The 16,007-nt window shown below is 56.5% G+C and overlaps 6 protein-coding genes across 6 annotated transcripts; 2 read left to right on the top strand and 4 right to left on the bottom strand.

Annotated features, from left to right (window-relative positions):
* Positions 1–40: 40 nt before the first annotated feature.
* IE81DRAFT_122063 (hypothetical protein) lies at positions 41–2,760 on the bottom strand. The gene has a single exon (XM_025510184.1). The coding sequence runs from the start codon at positions 2,477–2,479 to the stop codon at positions 431–433; it is 2,049 nt and encodes a 682-aa protein (XP_025369753.1). The 5' UTR covers positions 2,480–2,760; the 3' UTR covers positions 41–430.
* Positions 2,761–3,519: 759 nt separating this feature from the next.
* IE81DRAFT_337371 (putative VMA2-H+-ATPase V1 domain 60 kd subunit, vacuolar) lies at positions 3,520–6,014 on the bottom strand. The gene is made up of 7 exons (XM_025515506.1): positions 5,729–6,014; positions 5,599–5,658; positions 5,502–5,529; positions 5,163–5,433; positions 4,690–5,062; positions 4,316–4,628; positions 3,520–4,251 (listed from the first exon to the last, which is right to left on the bottom strand). The coding sequence occupies exons 1-7, from the start codon at positions 5,782–5,784 to the stop codon at positions 3,736–3,738; spliced, it is 1,617 nt and encodes a 538-aa protein (XP_025369752.1). The 5' UTR covers positions 5,785–6,014; the 3' UTR covers positions 3,520–3,735.
* A 166-nt stretch (positions 6,015–6,180) lies between these two features.
* IE81DRAFT_121980 (hypothetical protein) lies at positions 6,181–9,744 on the top strand. The gene has a single exon (XM_025510183.1). It carries the CDS (start codon positions 6,289–6,291, stop codon positions 9,313–9,315), a length of 3,027 nt encoding a protein of 1,008 aa, XP_025369751.1. The 5' UTR covers positions 6,181–6,288; the 3' UTR covers positions 9,316–9,744.
* Positions 9,490–11,020, bottom strand: IE81DRAFT_280091 (mitochondrial carrier; the record flags this gene model as incomplete). The annotated part of the gene is made up of 5 exons (XM_025511497.1): positions 9,490–9,678; positions 9,749–9,841; positions 9,909–10,315; positions 10,393–10,490; positions 10,596–11,020. Coding segments are annotated over 5 exons (1,212 nt in total), but the record flags the coding sequence as incomplete, so codon positions are not given.
* Positions 11,021–11,603: 583 nt separating this feature from the next.
* On the top strand, positions 11,604–13,262 carry IE81DRAFT_323352 (hypothetical protein). Its single transcript, XM_025513918.1, has 4 exons — positions 11,604–12,067; positions 12,135–12,267; positions 12,335–12,459; positions 12,524–13,262. Exons 1-4 carry the CDS (start codon positions 11,717–11,719, stop codon positions 12,884–12,886), a joined length of 972 nt encoding a protein of 323 aa, XP_025369749.1. The 5' UTR covers positions 11,604–11,716; the 3' UTR covers positions 12,887–13,262.
* Positions 12,653–15,421, bottom strand: IE81DRAFT_323351 (P-loop containing nucleoside triphosphate hydrolase protein). Its single transcript, XM_025513917.1, has 5 exons — positions 14,866–15,421; positions 14,535–14,799; positions 14,234–14,472; positions 13,408–14,170; positions 12,653–13,339 (listed from the first exon to the last, which is right to left on the bottom strand). The coding sequence occupies exons 1-5, from the start codon at positions 15,324–15,326 to the stop codon at positions 12,992–12,994; spliced, it is 2,076 nt and encodes a 691-aa protein (XP_025369748.1). The 5' UTR covers positions 15,327–15,421; the 3' UTR covers positions 12,653–12,991.
* Positions 15,422–16,007: the final 586 nt, after the last annotated feature.

Genomic DNA, 16,007 nt, shown 5'->3' with positions numbered 1-16,007 from the left:
CTCGTACGCCGTCGATCGAGGTAGTGTCCTGTTTCGAATGCAGCACTGCGTGAGCGCGAGCTTGCAATGGGCAATAGCGCGACTTACCTGCAACTTCTTCTGCCAACTGCTTGGAAGCTTGAACCAGCATCGCACAAATGTAGATCGGCGAGACCGACGTGGCGAGAGAACGGCCTCTAGCGTGGGTCTTGCCTATGCGCGAAACAAAATGCTGCTGATGAAAGTTCGAAAGGCAAACGAGGGCGTGCCTTGTCATTTCTGCTCTTCTGCCCGTCGTGATCGCCGCTGCTCGCACCAAAGGGCCGTCTTTCATCAACGCTGCCATAAAGATGCCGGATTCCGAAATGTCGCAAAAGTGACGGCAGACATCAAAGACAGCCTCGGACAGTCGACACATGCCTGCGAATGTAGCGTAGGCATGAGTTCAGCTTCATCTCTTGATGCGACCGTCATACTCACACAGCAGCATGAGAAAGATGAATTCGATGTTCACCCAATCGACGACACTCTCGTCCTCGAAGCCGAGAGCACGGCAGCGTCTCCAGAAAATCGCCGTCCGCTCCGCCACTCTGATTCGGTACGTGTCGTAGTCCTCGGCGACCTTTTCAGCTTCGAGGTGAAATTCGTCGCTGGTCTTGAACTTCCGACTTAGGGCCTTGCACGAGATTCTATCGAGCTGGCGGCCATGTTCGGCAAGCTTGGCGTGCTCAGCCAAGAAGTACAGACCGATCGCTCTCCAAGTAGCTTGAGGCGAGCGATTCTGCCCAAGTCGGTCGGCGAGATGGACAATTGTCTCGCAGTCTTCCTCGGTGCAGCGAGCCATAGGTTCTCTATCTATCGTCTCCGCCATCGAGCGAGTGACGGCGTGAAGGCTAAGCGAGACCCACAACACCGCTTCTTGCTGCACCGTGGCCAGCGATGCGAGGTCTGCACCTGGCGGCAACTCGTGTAGCGCCGCTGCTAAACGTGCTGGCGCTTTGTCAAGTCCCAAGTTGCGAGCGGCCGCACTGGCAGACGCCAGAAAGCCTTTGCCATCCAGCGAGCGGACACCCGAAGCGCTGTTGAGCAGCAGCGGCTCATAGAGAGCGACGTAGAGCAAGAAGGCTACGTCTTCCGGTCCTTGAGGCGCCTGCAACAAGCAGCCGAGGCAGCCTCTGCGAAGCCAGGGCAAAAGGGCAGCTTTGAAACGCAACCATCCTGCTTTGCCAGCCGCAAAGTAGAGGCATGCGACAAGCAGATTCAAGACTTTTCCGTCGAAGCGTCGAGCGGCGCTCAGCAGAGTAGAGATGGAGGGCAACCATGGTAGGGTCGCGACGAGGTCTTTGAGCCTCTCGTCCAGCTCCGCGACTTGCTGGCCACCAATCGACATACGATCAAGCAACGCCAGGAACGGCTCAATGTCGGAAGAGCCCACGCTGGTGTCCAAATTCTCGTCCGGCGGCGTGGCGAGGTCGCCATCCACCAGCGTCAGCTTGTCACACTGGACCGAGCAGAGCTTGTCGAGGAGAACAAAAGGCAGCATGACCACCTTCAAGCGCTGCATCCACTCTGGCTCCCGCGAAGCCTGATCAGAGCCCGCACGGCGCTGTAAGACCTCGTCGCTGGCTCGCACATCTGCATCTGGTTGGCGTATGCCAAAAGACGGAGAAGGATCAAAAACTTGTAATTCGTGGATGAGACGCTGCAGAGGTCTGCTCGTTTGATGGTCCGTGCTACTCGTCGTCGTGCTAAGGGCGCTATCGCTGCCTGCGGGCGTCGCAGTAGGAACAGCATTAGGCAGTGGACGACGTTTGTATGGTGGAGCGCCAGAGACGTTGTCAAGAGGCACGTTCCCAGTGAAGTCCAGCCCTGCGCTTCGACATTCACGCTCTCTCACCTCGCCATGCTTTGTAGAGCTGCGATCGCTGCAAGATCGCTCGAAAGAGGTGAGCGGATGCAGGATGCTGGACGAATGACCGATGCTGCGATATGATAGCGCACCGCTCCCATGCTCGTGCTCTGGTGACCGCTCGTCCGGAGTGCGCGAACAGCCTGGACGTGAGCTCGAGCTGGAAGTTGCGTCCAAGGGAGCATGGGACGTGGGCGGAGATGGCCCGTAGCCATTGTAGAGAGACACGGATGAGGAGGCTTTGGACGAGTGACTTTGAGATCCACTACTGTGGTGAGGTGCCTGTTGCTGCTGTCCCTGTGCTGGCGAGTCCTGCTGTGCGCGCTTTCGCTTTCGAGACGCAGCTTTGCCGCTGGTCACGCTTTCGGGCAGCGGGTCGCTGACGATGCAGTCGAAGCGCATCACTTTGCATCTTCGACAGACCAGGTTTGCAGGCTGCGGCTCTTTGCTCGGGATGCAGGCTGGGGAATCCGGCAACTCGCAGCGCTGCTTGGCTTTGCGACACGCGAGACAAGAGCGAAGGCTGCGTGTTCGCCGTCCCTTTGGCTGTGGCTGAATGTTTGGAGCTTGCATCGTGTGCGGTGAAGACATGTTGGGTAGCTCGAGGCAGAGAGGCGTGGCAGCCCGAAAGGAAGACGTCGTAGTCTATACCAGCATCTTGTTTGGGTGTATTGGCAAAAGCAATGCGCCAGCGCTGGTGATTACTCTTTGCTCCTTGCTGTCTCCGTCGCACGACCGATCCGATCGATTACAAGCGCATACTGTGACCAGCAGGCTTGATGGCGAGATGGAGTCAACGTTTCTAAACTGCTGAACCTGTGCGATGCAGGGCTTGAGCGAGCTCAGAGATTATCTTTGGCGTACCTGGCTGTGGCTATTAGAGAGGCATGTATCAGAAAGTTCGAGGTTTGCAGATCCCAACAAGTAATGCCGGCGAACAGAGTGCTCTTACCGAGCGCACAACCAGCACTGCCTCTTGGCCTCCCGCGCAGTCGTGATGTGAACAGCAAGTCGATATGCCCTCGGCGCGCGCAGGTCTTGTCCAATTAGAGGTCGCAGCAGACTGCTACCTGGCTGCGTTGCGCAATTCACGAGTCCGTAAAGTTGACGGGGGCAGACGTGCAGCGTCGAAAGCCGCTCAACATTCTGTTTATGGCGGGAGCACAATCTGTTGAGCGCCAATGTGTTATTTTCGTGTCGGGTGCTGGGTGTCCTGAACCACGAGCGCGGCCTGGAATGATGACACCGCTGGCCCGTCCTGCGGATGTTTTGTTTTGCTCGACGCGAGATGATGGTCTAGAAACAAAGTCCTTGTAACTCTTCTGCTAGCCCCATCAAAGCGAATCTAGCTCAGTCGCGAGCGGGCTGCTCAGCAGCAGCAGCAGCAGGGATGCGTGTGTGATTCTTCTCTTCGCACAGCCTCTCTGCTGCAAGGGGCGTTCGTTTCCGCGGAAACGCGCGCCTCACGCAAAGCGGCGCCACGTGATCAGGAAATGTTCGGGTCAAACACTCAAATAATCAAAATCAGAATGTGGATGGAGTTGGCCTGCGAGAGTCAGTCTTGATGTATATCATGTCGATCTAACCTGCTTCAAAGATGACGCCAAGCAACCCATCAGCTTTAGGTAATTGCGGTATCAATTGTCGTGCCAAGGTGTCTGAGCATGCGCAGACGGGATCCGAGATGCTCGAAGTGAAGCACATAGCATCTGAATACCACGAACGAAACGGCAGCTGACCAGATAGGTCACTCGGCAGACGGAAGATCGGCTATTGCGCTCGTACGCGGACGTTCGTATGTACAAGCAGAGGGGTCATGTGCGTGCTCTGAATGTAGAGACGATGACTTACTCATCATCCACGAGCTTGGCATCGCCAGTGTCCCTCGTGCCCTTGTTCTGGGCTTTCTTGGACTCATCTGCTGCAGCTGCAGATTCTTGCTCCTTCTTTTTGCCTGTGCGGCGCGAGTAGTAGGCCTGAATGATCTTGGGATTGATACGATTGAGAGATTGCCTAGGGAAGATGCGCAGCAGATCCCACCCAATATCCAAACTGTCGTAGATGGTCCTCGCCTCGTACTCTCCTTGCTGAACGAATTCTTGCTCAAAGCGCTGCATGAACTCGAGCGAAAGCTTGTCCTCTTGAGATAGGGCTTCTTCACCAACAACGGCCTTCATCGAGGCCGCGTCGCGACCAACCGCATAACCTGCGTACAGCTGGTTCGAAACGTCACCATGGTCCTCACGAGTGTGCTTGGCGCCGATAGCAGACTTCATCAATCGCGAAAGAGAAGGCAAGACGTTGATGGGAGGGTAGATCTGTCTGTTGTTGAGACCGCGATCGACGTAGATCTGGCCCTCGGTCTGGTTAGGATGGAACATCGACGTCAGCTGGGGGTTGTTGCGCACGCGGACGCGCGGTACTTACAATGTATCCCGTCAAGTCAGGAATTGGGTGAGTAATGTCATCGTTGGGCATGGTCAAGATGGGAATTTGGGTAATGGACCCATTCCTGCCGGCGACGCGACCAGCACGCTCGTAGATTGTGGACAAGTCCGTGTACATGTAACCCGGGTAACCACGACGACCCGGCACTTCTTCACGAGCTGCGGATACCTCACGAAGCGCGTCGGCGTACGAAGTCATATCCGTCAACACGACCAGCACGTGCTTCTCAAGCTGATAAGCGTAGTACTCTGCGGTGGTGAGTGCCAATCGCGGTGTGATGATACGCTCGATGCTGCATAAGAAATAGGCGGGAGTCAGTGGCGCTCGTTGCCAGCTCCGGCCGCGACACTCACGTCGGGTCGTTGGCCAAGTTGAGGAACAAGGTGACACGGTCAAGCGATCCATTCTCCTCAAAGTCTTGCTTGAAGAATCGAGCAGTCTCCATGTTGACACCCATAGCAGCAAAGACGATGCTGAAGTTGTCTTCGTGATCGTCGTGAATGCCTTTGCTGGGAGCAGCCGCGCCGTCCGAAGCAGATCCTGGCTTGCGAACCAAACCTGCCTGCCTGCAGATTTGGGCAGCGATTTGGTTGTGCGGCAGACCTGAAGCGCTAAAGATCGGAATCTTTTGTCCACGAGCAATGCTGTTCATGACATCGATCGTACTGATACCCGTCTGAATCATCTCCTCGGGGTACACGCGGGAGTACGGGTTGATGGGAGAGCCTGGAGAGAGTGGAGTGCAGCATGTAAGCGGCTGCAAGGGATCGCACATGACCTGGTGTGCAGCAGCTACGTGACCCAGCAACAAGAGTTCCGTACCCACCATTGATGTCGAGATAATCTTCCGCAAACACCTTGGGTCCCTTGTCTACAGGGTTACCAGATCCATTGAAAATACGACCCAGCATGTCCTCCGAGACTGGCAGCTTCATGCTGGAGCCTGTGAATTCGATATGCGTGTCGCGAACATCGATGCCGGAAGTGCCTTCAAAGACTTGCACAATGGCTTTGCTGCCGCTGACTTCCAGGACTTGACCGCCTCGGCGAGAGCCGTCGGGCAGGGTGAGGGAGACGATCTCATTGTAGGAAGGAAACTAGCAGCGACGAGTGGTGCGCTCAAGTCAGCACCTCGAGCATACAAGCATCACTCTTGGCTGCTCACCTTGACGTTATCGAGAACAACCAGAGGTCTGAGCACGATTACCAAAGGTCAGCCGAAGCTGGTCATCTCGCCTGCGATCGGTTTGGCTCTCTCTCACCCATTGATGGCGGAGACCGTCCTGTAATCCAAACGAGGGTCGACGTTGTACTCCTTGACGCTGCACGATAGCACACCAGGTCAGCAGGTTGCTAATGAGAGCCTTGAAAAAGAGGGAGCGCCCGACTTACGCAGCAGCAGCGTTGATTTCAAAGGCCTCTCGGGCCGAGATGCGAGGGTCCGACATGATGCGCAACTGTTGTTACTCGTTGGAGGATGCTGGTAGAAGTGAGCGGGGCGCTTTGCCGCTTTGACACAGCTGAGAGCGTGATCCAAGAAAGACTCAGCAACCAGGCGGCGTGATGCTGATGGATGAGGAGCTGTGGGTCGAGAGTGGAGTGCTCGATCGTACCCATCAATCGAGTCGCTGCCGCTCCTGGGTGGACGCATGCAGGCCGGAACTCCTGCTAGGGGGCGATGTGCGTGCAGACCCGCGCACGCCCAGCACGGAGCAGGCAGCAGCGGGCCCTTATAGCAGCAGGTGTGATCTGTGCTCAATTAGGCCATGCAGCTGAACCAGCCACGTGCGCATCTGCGCTCGTGCCTGCGCAACTCCGCCTCAGATCTTCGACATTTTGACAGCTCGATCGCAGCTTCAACACTCTGGTGCGCCACAAGACGAGGTTTGAGCGTTACATGTTGCCTTCCAGGACCACCATTGCATCCCTCAGGCGCACCTCGAGGTGATGAAATGGTGACCACTGGGCTCTCCGGCGCAGGGGTTGGTCAAGCGCTGCTCCAAGCAGCTCGCGCAGCTAGACCTCGGCTTCTGGCAGGCACGCAGGTCGGCCCTCCAACATGCCCCCATTGCTGCTCCACTGCAAGACCCTATTCCACGACCCTCAGTCTCTCCCTCGGTGACTGCGGCGCAAGATCAGAGCCCAGCACGCTGACTAGGCGCACAGCTTTGACGTTTAGCTTCCTTGGCCAGACATCATCCGCGCGCTCTCAGTCCAACACGGCTCTTCATCCCCGAGGTGTAGACTCTTCGCTGTTCGAAGACGAGGAGGGCGCAGAATATGTTTCAGTCAAGGCTGCAGAGCACGTCTCTGTTGGCGAGAGTTCATCGGCTGCCCTAATAGTCGACACGGCCTCGCGATCGCATGCCGAAACCGGGCCGACCCGACTCGTTGTACAGCGCATTCAGCATGGCGATGTTCCAGCAGCAACGCAGCTCGTTCGGGAGCTGTCAGAACTCGGCACGCAGCTGGATCCAAGCCCAGCTTATGCGACCGCCGCTCGATACTGTATGGAGGAGAAGCAGATCGATGACACTCTGCTCTGGTTGCGATTGCTCGGGGTGCCAGGAGCGGCGACTGCTCAGGTGTCGGCCTCTTCAGAGACAGCAGAGGCGAAGGATGCCGGCTCAAGGGTGTACCAGTCAGATGCAGACCTCGCCGCCGTAGCTCTAGGCTTGCGCGCGCAGTTTGCTGCTCGATCCCTCACTCTGGGTGATCTGAGCGAAGCGCTCAGACTGATTGTCCGAGGTGGGTTTTTGGCCGGAGCAGCGTACCCGTCCATCAAGAGGGCCTACTTGACTATCCTGAGATCACATCATCCCGGTACGGATGCTGCGGCTCGCAACTCGTACTTGGAATACTTTGAAGAGCTTGCGCGGGCGCACGCCATGGCTTGTGGACAAGCAGACACCAGCGCAATGTCACCTCAGCTCACCGATTTGTTCAACGCCGGCACGATCGCACACGTAAAGGCCGGCAGACCGGAGGAAGCTCTCAAGTGGCTGCTGGCTGCCCTCTCAAGAAGTCAAGAGAACGCTGACGAGGTATCCATCAGCGAGGCGGTCGTGAAGGTCGTCGTCTCGGCCCTGATGCGACAAGAGGCGACCAGCGCACCTGCACTGACTCCTCAACACACAAGTTGGGACGCTAAAGAGTACCTCTTCAACGAAAAGGAGCTTCCAGAAAGCGTGCATGGCATTCTCATGCAGCTCGAGAAGTTGGGTGACGATGGCGTCCTACTTTCCGCCGCAGTGCAGGCAATCCAGGAGCCACCCATTGCAGAGCTAGAGCTCATGAGCGACCGCTCGGTTCAAGAAAGGTACGCGACGCTACTGAACAGTCTTGCAAGAGCACGACAAGATCGGAACCTGAGCCGCAGCGTGCGTATACCCAGCGTGCGCTACCTGCTCGCATTATCAAATCGACTTGACGTGGCACAGAATCGAGCGCTCGACATTGCCATTGGCAAAATCGACGAGGGTGCAAAAGTATGGCAAACTGCCTTGTTGGCGCGCGCGCTGCGCGATTGCCGATATCAGGATGCAAATGCCATCTGGCAACAACATTTCATGGACGTGTACGGTGTGAGCGAGGACGTGCGCACATTGGTGTTTGGATCTGCGCGTCCGGATCGTCGGACCGCAGGGTCTGACCTCAGTAACAAGGCATGGCCAAGCAGGAGATCAGCATCCTTGATGCTCCGTACTTTTGCTGCAGCTTGTGGTGGAGACGCCTCAAAATTGGAGCAACTCTACAGCATGTGGCTCGAAGCTGCCTTTGCCGATCCTTCACCATCCGCCTCGGCAAAGCAGGGCGCTGCCGAATTGGACACAGAACAAGCTTCTCTTGCTCCAGACGCGCACAACATGGTGCAGATAGCCGAGCCCTGGATCGAGGCTGCTGCGCCATCCCAGCGCACGCCCATAGCCTTGCGAGTTCTGAACGACTTTAAAAGGCTCGAAGTGGAGCCTGATGCAAATGTCTGGGCCGTCGTCTTTTATGCGTTGGGCACGGCTCCCAACAAGCTTGACACAGTTCGTCTAGGGACGATTGCGGACGGCATGGCGATGTTCCGACACTCCGAGCGTGCTGATCGAAAGGTTCCAGGCCTCGGGGCACCATCAGGATCCTCGCGGCTCATGCTACCCGCAGCAGATTTAAAGAGCTATCTCGTTCTTGTTGATGTGCTGACTGATCGCAACAGCACCCGACTCGCATCGACCATCTGTGCCAGTATGTTTGGTGCAGCGATCAAGAATCATGGCAAGCAAAGGGAAGCGAGCGTTGCCGCTCTGCGCGAAGATAAGCGGCGCATGCTGGACAGAGTGGCACGGAGAGCAGAATTTGCAAGGACTGCGGCCGCTTCTGATACGCCACCGCTCCAGCGATACAGGCACTACTCCTTTTCGGATTTTAGGCCGATCGATCTCAAGCGGTCCGCACCTTTGCGCGCTCTTCTGCGCAGACTTCGCAGAGCACGGATGGATGCGATGGATTCGATGTATGCCAAGAGCCGCGCGCGTCTCGTGCAACGGCATTACGAGGAACGTGCTCCATATGTGTACCGACCATATGTCCGCGCAAATGCCCTAGTCGACGCCAGGTACGCCTACCTTGCCGAGGGGCTGCGTCGACGAGATGAGGATCTTTTACACATGGACGAAGAGGAAGCGGCACTAGAATGGTGTAAGCGCGAGTTGGAGGTGTATTCGGTGGGTCATGAGGCGAAGTTGTCGGAAGACGAATTGCTGGCAATGCCCAGGAGAGATCTGCGTCGAAAGAAGAAACCGCGCGCTGCTGCGCCCGCCGAAACCGTCGTGTCCCCCGCTTGGCCAAAATTCGACTTTGGGCTGCCTTTCGGCTTCGACACTCCAGCCGTGTCGCACAGGTACAAGCCTTGCAAGGCTGCTGATGCTCACCGTTCCACTACCGGCGGTATACACGACGCCATTTACGATGCCACATTCGAGACTCGGTAAAAGCTCCAATCATAGATGTACATCATCTCCGTGTCCTTTGTAGAATGTCTCTTGGTGTTATCTATGCGGAGGAGTGGTGCGAGGAGTGTGGCGACAAGCGTCTCTATCGACAGCGAGCTCTATCTGTTATACCTCTCTATGAACTTCTTTCGAATCGGTGACGTCGAACCCTTCGCGTCTAGAAGCCGCTCCCTTGAGCGCCCAGCTCATATTCTCGTACACGACAAAGGTGACGCAAGTTCCTGGAATAATGCGAACGGCATTAGGGGCCATGCCGCGATAGAAGGCTCCCAATCCTTCCTGAGTGTATGTCAGTCTTATGCACGTCGGAATGGAGGTGTAGATGTGCGACGTCGCTTGGTTCTGGTCGATTCGAAGGACGACGACACTCAGCTTTTATGTGCACTGAACCTCGCGACCTTTCTAGACCTACTTGGATGCGCGATCGAATGACCTGATACGGATAGGTGATTACGATGGCGAGGAATTTCGAGAGGCCCGAGATGACGACATACTCGGTGTTGCTCTGTCGCGCGCAATCGACGCAATCAGCTCGCTTTTTCAGCGCGACAAAGTCAGGCCGGGCCGCTCACCAATTTGACGAGGTCATTCTCGCGCTGTCCAGATGCAGTGGGGGAGCTGCTCCGGATGCCACTGGCGGCCGCTGCCCTCCTTCTAGCTTTGTCGCTCCTCCATCTTCGCCCTTCCTCGTACGCCACAAACTGTATAGCGCCGTTGCTAACTCCAAACAATGCCAATCCAGCACCTTTGTAGAGACCCCTTACACCTTCGTACCTCCATATTTCCCGCAGGCCATGCATCAAGCCTCGGTAGGGTGTTGCGCTGTGGGCGGTTGAAATGGATGGAGAAGGTGTAGAGGTCGGGTTGGCTGCTGAGATGGCAGACACACTAGTAGAGGTGGCAGCGGCGCTGGGAGAGGTGGTGAACATGCGTGTCTTGACCACCCAGATTGGATTCGTCATGAGAGCAGTGATTGCGCCTGTTGGAAAGTGGCGGGGTTCAATGCCGTGGGCGCGTTAGAAAGCGAGCCTTTTTGACACCTTCAAAGAAACTCACCGCTCTCACTGGCAGCTAGCAAATGCTGTCCAGGACTCAACTTCTTGGCCCCTTCGCTCGAATCTTGGCGCGCCATGTAGTCCTTGATCATTGTGTACCTGTGCGGGAATGGTGGCGGGGCAGGGTAGCTCTGATGAGCGGTCACTCGCCTTCGCAAAGTCACGACGGCAGGAGCTCGCGACAATCTGCGAGGCACAGCTCACCAGAGAAAGTAGAGACCCCAACTGGCGCTGTTGCCCGCCACGTTGGGTCCCAAACCCCGATATAACCCTTGCCAGCCGTCGCGCTTGATAATCTCAGACCAAGCCCTGCTCATATCCTTGACCATGTGCACTCCCAGCACCCTCTGCCAAGGTATCCTTGCACGTCGCAGATGTCTCGAATTTTGGACTGGAATGCTGCGATCCGAGCCGCTGGGACGAGAAGAAGCAGCACCAGCAGCTCCGTGCCTCTCAGCCGCCTCTATCCTCGCCCGGCCCAGATCGCTAGCCCAACGTCCCAGTGGAGTGGTGCGAACTTGGAATTGCGTCTTGATCAGGTCCAGCGGCTGCATACATACTGTCGCTACTGCTCCTGCTGTGATGCCCGAAAGAGCATGGTCCAGCGCTGCGGTAGGCAAAAAGGTGGGTGGTGCGGGGCTGGAGTAGGAGGAGGAGGAGGAGCCTGATGTGGAGGTCGACATGCTGCTTGTGGGGCTGACGACGAAGGGGCTGAAGATCAAAAAGTCTTGCCTTTACAAATGAACTTTGATCGCTTCGACCCAGCCCCACGTCGAGCTGAGCTGATTGCAGAACGCGTGTGGAAGATTCGAGCGAGAGAGTGTGCGATCCCCCGACGTTGGCTGGAATGCAGCGCAGGGCGGGTGCCAAAAGTCGCCGTGTCTAGCCCATGCGACGTGTTCTGCGACCGGCATGAAAGACTTGTAATGCGCAGAGTGGGCTGATCTTGTTGAAGACAATGACAATGCTGATGGTGAATGGTGGCGCGAGCAAAGCACATCATCCACATGAAGGCGCGCAGCTTGATCGAAAGCACCACCACGATGCAGAAGAGTCACGATCGAGTCGCGATTTATTTGCCGCGCGCGCAGCCCGTCCTTCTTGTCGTGCGGGAGATCATCCCACCGCCGCGAGTGGCGTGTGTCGTGAGTGTCAGAATTTTGAGCTGCAAGGCTGTGCAGCAGAAAGGTATCGCTATACACTCCATTCTCTAACCATAACAGTCGTGAGTCTCGTGACGGTAGGAAAGCGCGGAGACCATCTTGCAACCCCTGCAAGAGCCTGCAATCAAGGCAGCTCCTGACCTATCCGCCGCGCATCCCAGCATGCCTTATTCGGAGGGCGCGCGCACGCGCACTTCACAGTCCACCTCCGGCGCCAGCAAGAGGCGAAAGGTGGACGCGACATCTGAAGCTGGTCCCAGCTCCAGCTTCAATGGCAGCGGTAGCAGTGCAGACCGCGGTCGTGGGAGAGGCCGAGCAAGAGGTCGAGGTCGAGGTCGAGGTGGCGGAGGCTCGAGAGGCGGGAGACAAGCAGACGGACCCAAACGCGCTCGTCGACAAGGCGGGCACGCCAAGTCCAAAAGGGGAGCGGATGATGCGGACGAGGATGATACCAAGCCTGGTCTCAGCAAGATGAAAGCGGCGCTCAGGCAGACGAAAAGACTGCTGGCTAAGGTGCGTGCCGGCGCTGAACAGGGAAAGAGATGCCGCTCGTCTGATACGCATCTTTGCTGCCTTCTAGGACGATCTCCCACCCGACGCTCGACAGCAAGCTCAGCGGCGCTTGCAAGCGCTCACACACGACGTTCAGACGCGAGAGCGCGAGAATGTGGAGAGGGAGAATGCGCGCAACAGTCATCGAGCTCGATTCTTTGGTAAGTGATGCGCCAACTCTTTTGCGAGTCAGATGGACCTTTAGCTCATCGGCGGATGCCCCCGCAGAGAGACAAAAGCTTGTTCGTCGGATCAAACAGCTCAAGACGACGCTTTCTGAAGAAGAAGCCAAAGATGCAAGCGTAATCGAAGCCCAGCTGTTCGAAGCGCGTGTTCGACTCAATTACGTCCTCGTGAGTGGCGAGCCCTCCGACGCCGGCGAGGGCTGCGACTGACAAGGAGTTTTTGACTGGGTAGAATTGGCCACACGAGCACCCATACGTTGCCTTGTTTCCGGCACGAGGAGATGCGCCCTTCGTCTCACTGGACGAAATGATCAGCGCTGATGTCAGTCCGAATCGCGCTACAACGAACGAATCGTATTCACGCGCACACACAGTCAGAGCGGAGATGGAGGCTGCTATGAGAAGGGGAGAAATGACAGAACCCGAAACTTTGCTCGAGGCTGGTGAACGCAGGGTAAAGAGCGGCGAGGAAGCCAAGAGAAGACGGGACGAGACTGAAGACAGGGATGCTGACGACTCGGACGAGGAAGAGGGACTGGCTGCTGATGACTTTTTCGCTCAAGGTGGGAGCGACAGCGATGAGGACCAAGCGTAGGGCAGCAGGCGCGCCATGCACAAGTTCAGTATCATCCCGCTACATTGGCCACAAAATCCTACCACAATGTTTGCGGTGATGACATGACTGCACAAATGTATGCCACTAAGCCTTGCCAAATTTTCTGAGCGGATCGGCTTTCTTGCCTCTTCCGCCCCCTCTGCTCCCGCCTCGACCGCGACCGCGTCCGCGTCCTCTGCCGCGTCCAGTGGAATTCTTTGCAAAACCAACGTAGCCCACATTGCGTCCCTCTGCATTCGTATCTGGTCTGGACGACCCGCTTGCTGTTGGTTCTGAGCTCGCAGAGCTGGGCCCGCTAGGCTGCTTGAGCCGCGTGATGCGAGGCATCAGATACGACGGGACGTGTTTCAAGTGCGGTTGGACGCGCGTCGAGTGCAAAGACTTGTCGTGGCGCAAATAAGCCAGATCGTGCGGATTGTCTTCGAAATGGGCCTGCAAAAGAGAAAGGAGCGTCAGCTGTGTGTGTGTGTCATCACAACCACCACCAAGCTCATACACACCTTGAGCTTCTCGCTGTTCAACAGCTCCTGCTTGATCTCCTTGATGCGAGCTTCCTTGATCGCAGCTCGCGTGACGGCTCTCAACGCATCGTCCACTCGGTATCTAAATCCTTCAATTTGAGGCTTGTCAAAGTTCCACTCCTTGATCGTCGTTCCCTTTTGTCTTTGATCCTCCTCGATACGTGACCAAGTACCTTCGTCCATAGCAGCAGTTGCATGCGAGACGCCAGATTTTTTCAGTGGACCTGCTGATGCTGATCCTTCAGCGCTTTCGGACTTCCACACGGACGAGGGAACGACAAATGAAAGACTTGTACCAGTCTGACCCGCCCTGGCCGTCCGTCCAATTCGATGCACGTATCCTCGCGCCGTCACTGGCAGGTCAAAATTGATGACACAGGCTACCGAGACGAAGTCGATACCGCGCGCCACGCCATACTCGGCGTCCCCACCGCGGCGTTTTGAGCTGCGCTCTGCGACCTTGCTCTCTCTGGAGGATCCTCCTTCTTCATCGCGCTTTCTCTTCCTCTCATCGCTTGCAGCGGTGTCGGCTTCGGGAGAGTTTCGTTCAGCCCCGAGAGGAACAGCCTCTTCTTCTTCCACCTCGAATTCTGCCGATCCCTCGACTGACGTCCGGCTTTGCTCTCGCGCAAGGCCTTGCTCTTCTTCGCGCGCAGTTGCGGCGTCGACACCGAAGCGGGATTCATCGGTCGCTACAATGTAGTCGTATACACCCTTGTTAAACTGCTGGACGATGTGAAACCTGCAAAGACGAGGAGAATGTGAGAAGGAACGCGTGGTGGACGAAGGGATTGCACAGACTAACCTGCTCTCCAAAGGCAGCTCCTCATTCAATACGGTGCTGCGAATTCCAAACTGCTCCAAGAACAATCTTACTCTGTACGCGCGCTCCGTCGAGTTGACAAAGATGATACACTTGCCTCGGACCAATTTGAGGCGTAAGATGACAAAGATGAGGAGGAACTTGTCCGCTTGAGAGGTGAGCTGCACGCTATACTGCGCCAAGTGAGAGAGGTGAAGGGAAGGCTGGAGTCTCAGTGTGACCTGTGCACGGGCGGGCTGGTGTCAGGTGGGCTCGTACTTGGCTCGAGCTGAACTCCACTCACTGGCTTTTGTAGCCTTGCGCCCATCAATTGCCTGACTTCCGATCCGAGTGTAGCGCTGCAGAGTATGTTTTGCCATCGCGATGGTAGCGTAGAATGTTCCAAAAGAGCTTTTACGTCTCCGGCGTGACCGTACGAAAGGATAAGATCTGCCTCGTCCAAGACGAGCAATTGAAGAGACGAGAGGGACAGCGCTCCGGTTTCGATGTGTGCTAGCGTTCTCGCAGGTGTGCTGATGACAATGTCTGGGTGGGTAGAGAGGAGAAGTCTGATGCAATCGAGGTTGATTCAGGCGTGCGCGCGCGCGCGTTTGCTGCGCTCGCCCCCCACTCACTTGTGAACCCCTTTGCCTCCCTCGCGTGCAGCGTTGACGACAGCTACCGTCTCGTCGTCGAGATACTCCAACACGTGTGCTATCTGCCTAGTCACCTGTTCTGCTAGTTCGCGCGTCGGTACCAGCACCACGCATCTCGTCTGCTGTCTCGCTGGATCGGTGAGAGGGATGGCGCTCTTGGCTGATAATATCCTTTGTACAGCAGGTAACGCGTAGGCAAGCGTCTTGCCGCTGCCTGTCGGTGCTTGTGCGAGCAAATCCTTGCCAGAGAGCGCTAGAGGAAGCAGCCGCTGTTGTACAGTGGTCGGGTGAGCGAATCCTAGCTTGGAAAGCGCTCGCAAGATCCGAGCGTCGAGAACGTGCGCGAACGAAGAGAAGGTCGTCTGCTGCTCTGCGCGCTGGGGTTGCGGAGCCACAAGCGAAGAAGAGCTTTGCAGGATGGTTGCGCTCGTATTGTCCATGGCGCAACGCCGTCGGAAAGCGCTTTAGCGTGTGGTGGGAGGCGATCTAGCGAAGGTGGTGGCAAGGGCGGTGGTGGTGCTCGCAAAGGTCCTCGTGGCTGCATGGCGCCGGATGCATGGAGGTCCGCTGCATCAATCGTGAATCGCGAATTCGAGATCCAAAAATTCCACAAGGCCACGTCTCTCGTGCGGAAGACGTCGTGCCGTGCAGCAGATGTCGGTCACGCGTTGTTCCCCGTGTGCGCACTCACACTATGGCTATGTGTCTGTGACATTCACAATTCAGTTCATTGGTGATGGAGCTCAAATAGCTCCTACACCTGCTGCCGCAGGTGAAGTGGCATGCGATTTGTGGCTTTTTGAGATTGAGAATGAGACTATACCAGGACAGAATGTGAATGGGACTGAATGAGGGTTGCTCATAAGCTAGATGTGAGCGTGAAGGAAGATTCTTGTGTAGGTTGCCCAGTGCTTGTGCTGGCACATGATGGCCTAGCCTGAGACAATACCAAAAGATGTGCCAGCCTACTTGGTTGACATTGGTTATTCTGTGATTTATCAGCTATGTTGCCACACCTGCGCAACGTGCTCGCATGATCATCTTCAACACATTGGATGTGCTTGAACTTGGTCAACTTGGACTCACCATCCTTGCTGACCAACAGCCAGGCCCAGCAGGTG

Source organism: Ceraceosorus guamensis (assembly GCF_003144195.1).
Source record: "Ceraceosorus guamensis strain MCA 4658 unplaced genomic scaffold IE81scaffold_28, whole genome shotgun sequence".
In the NCBI taxonomy this organism is placed as follows: Eukaryota; Fungi; Basidiomycota; class Exobasidiomycetes; order Ceraceosorales; family Ceraceosoraceae; genus Ceraceosorus; species Ceraceosorus guamensis.
Note: the sequence above shows the minus strand (reverse complement) of the source record. Positions and strands in the feature narration are given on the sequence as shown.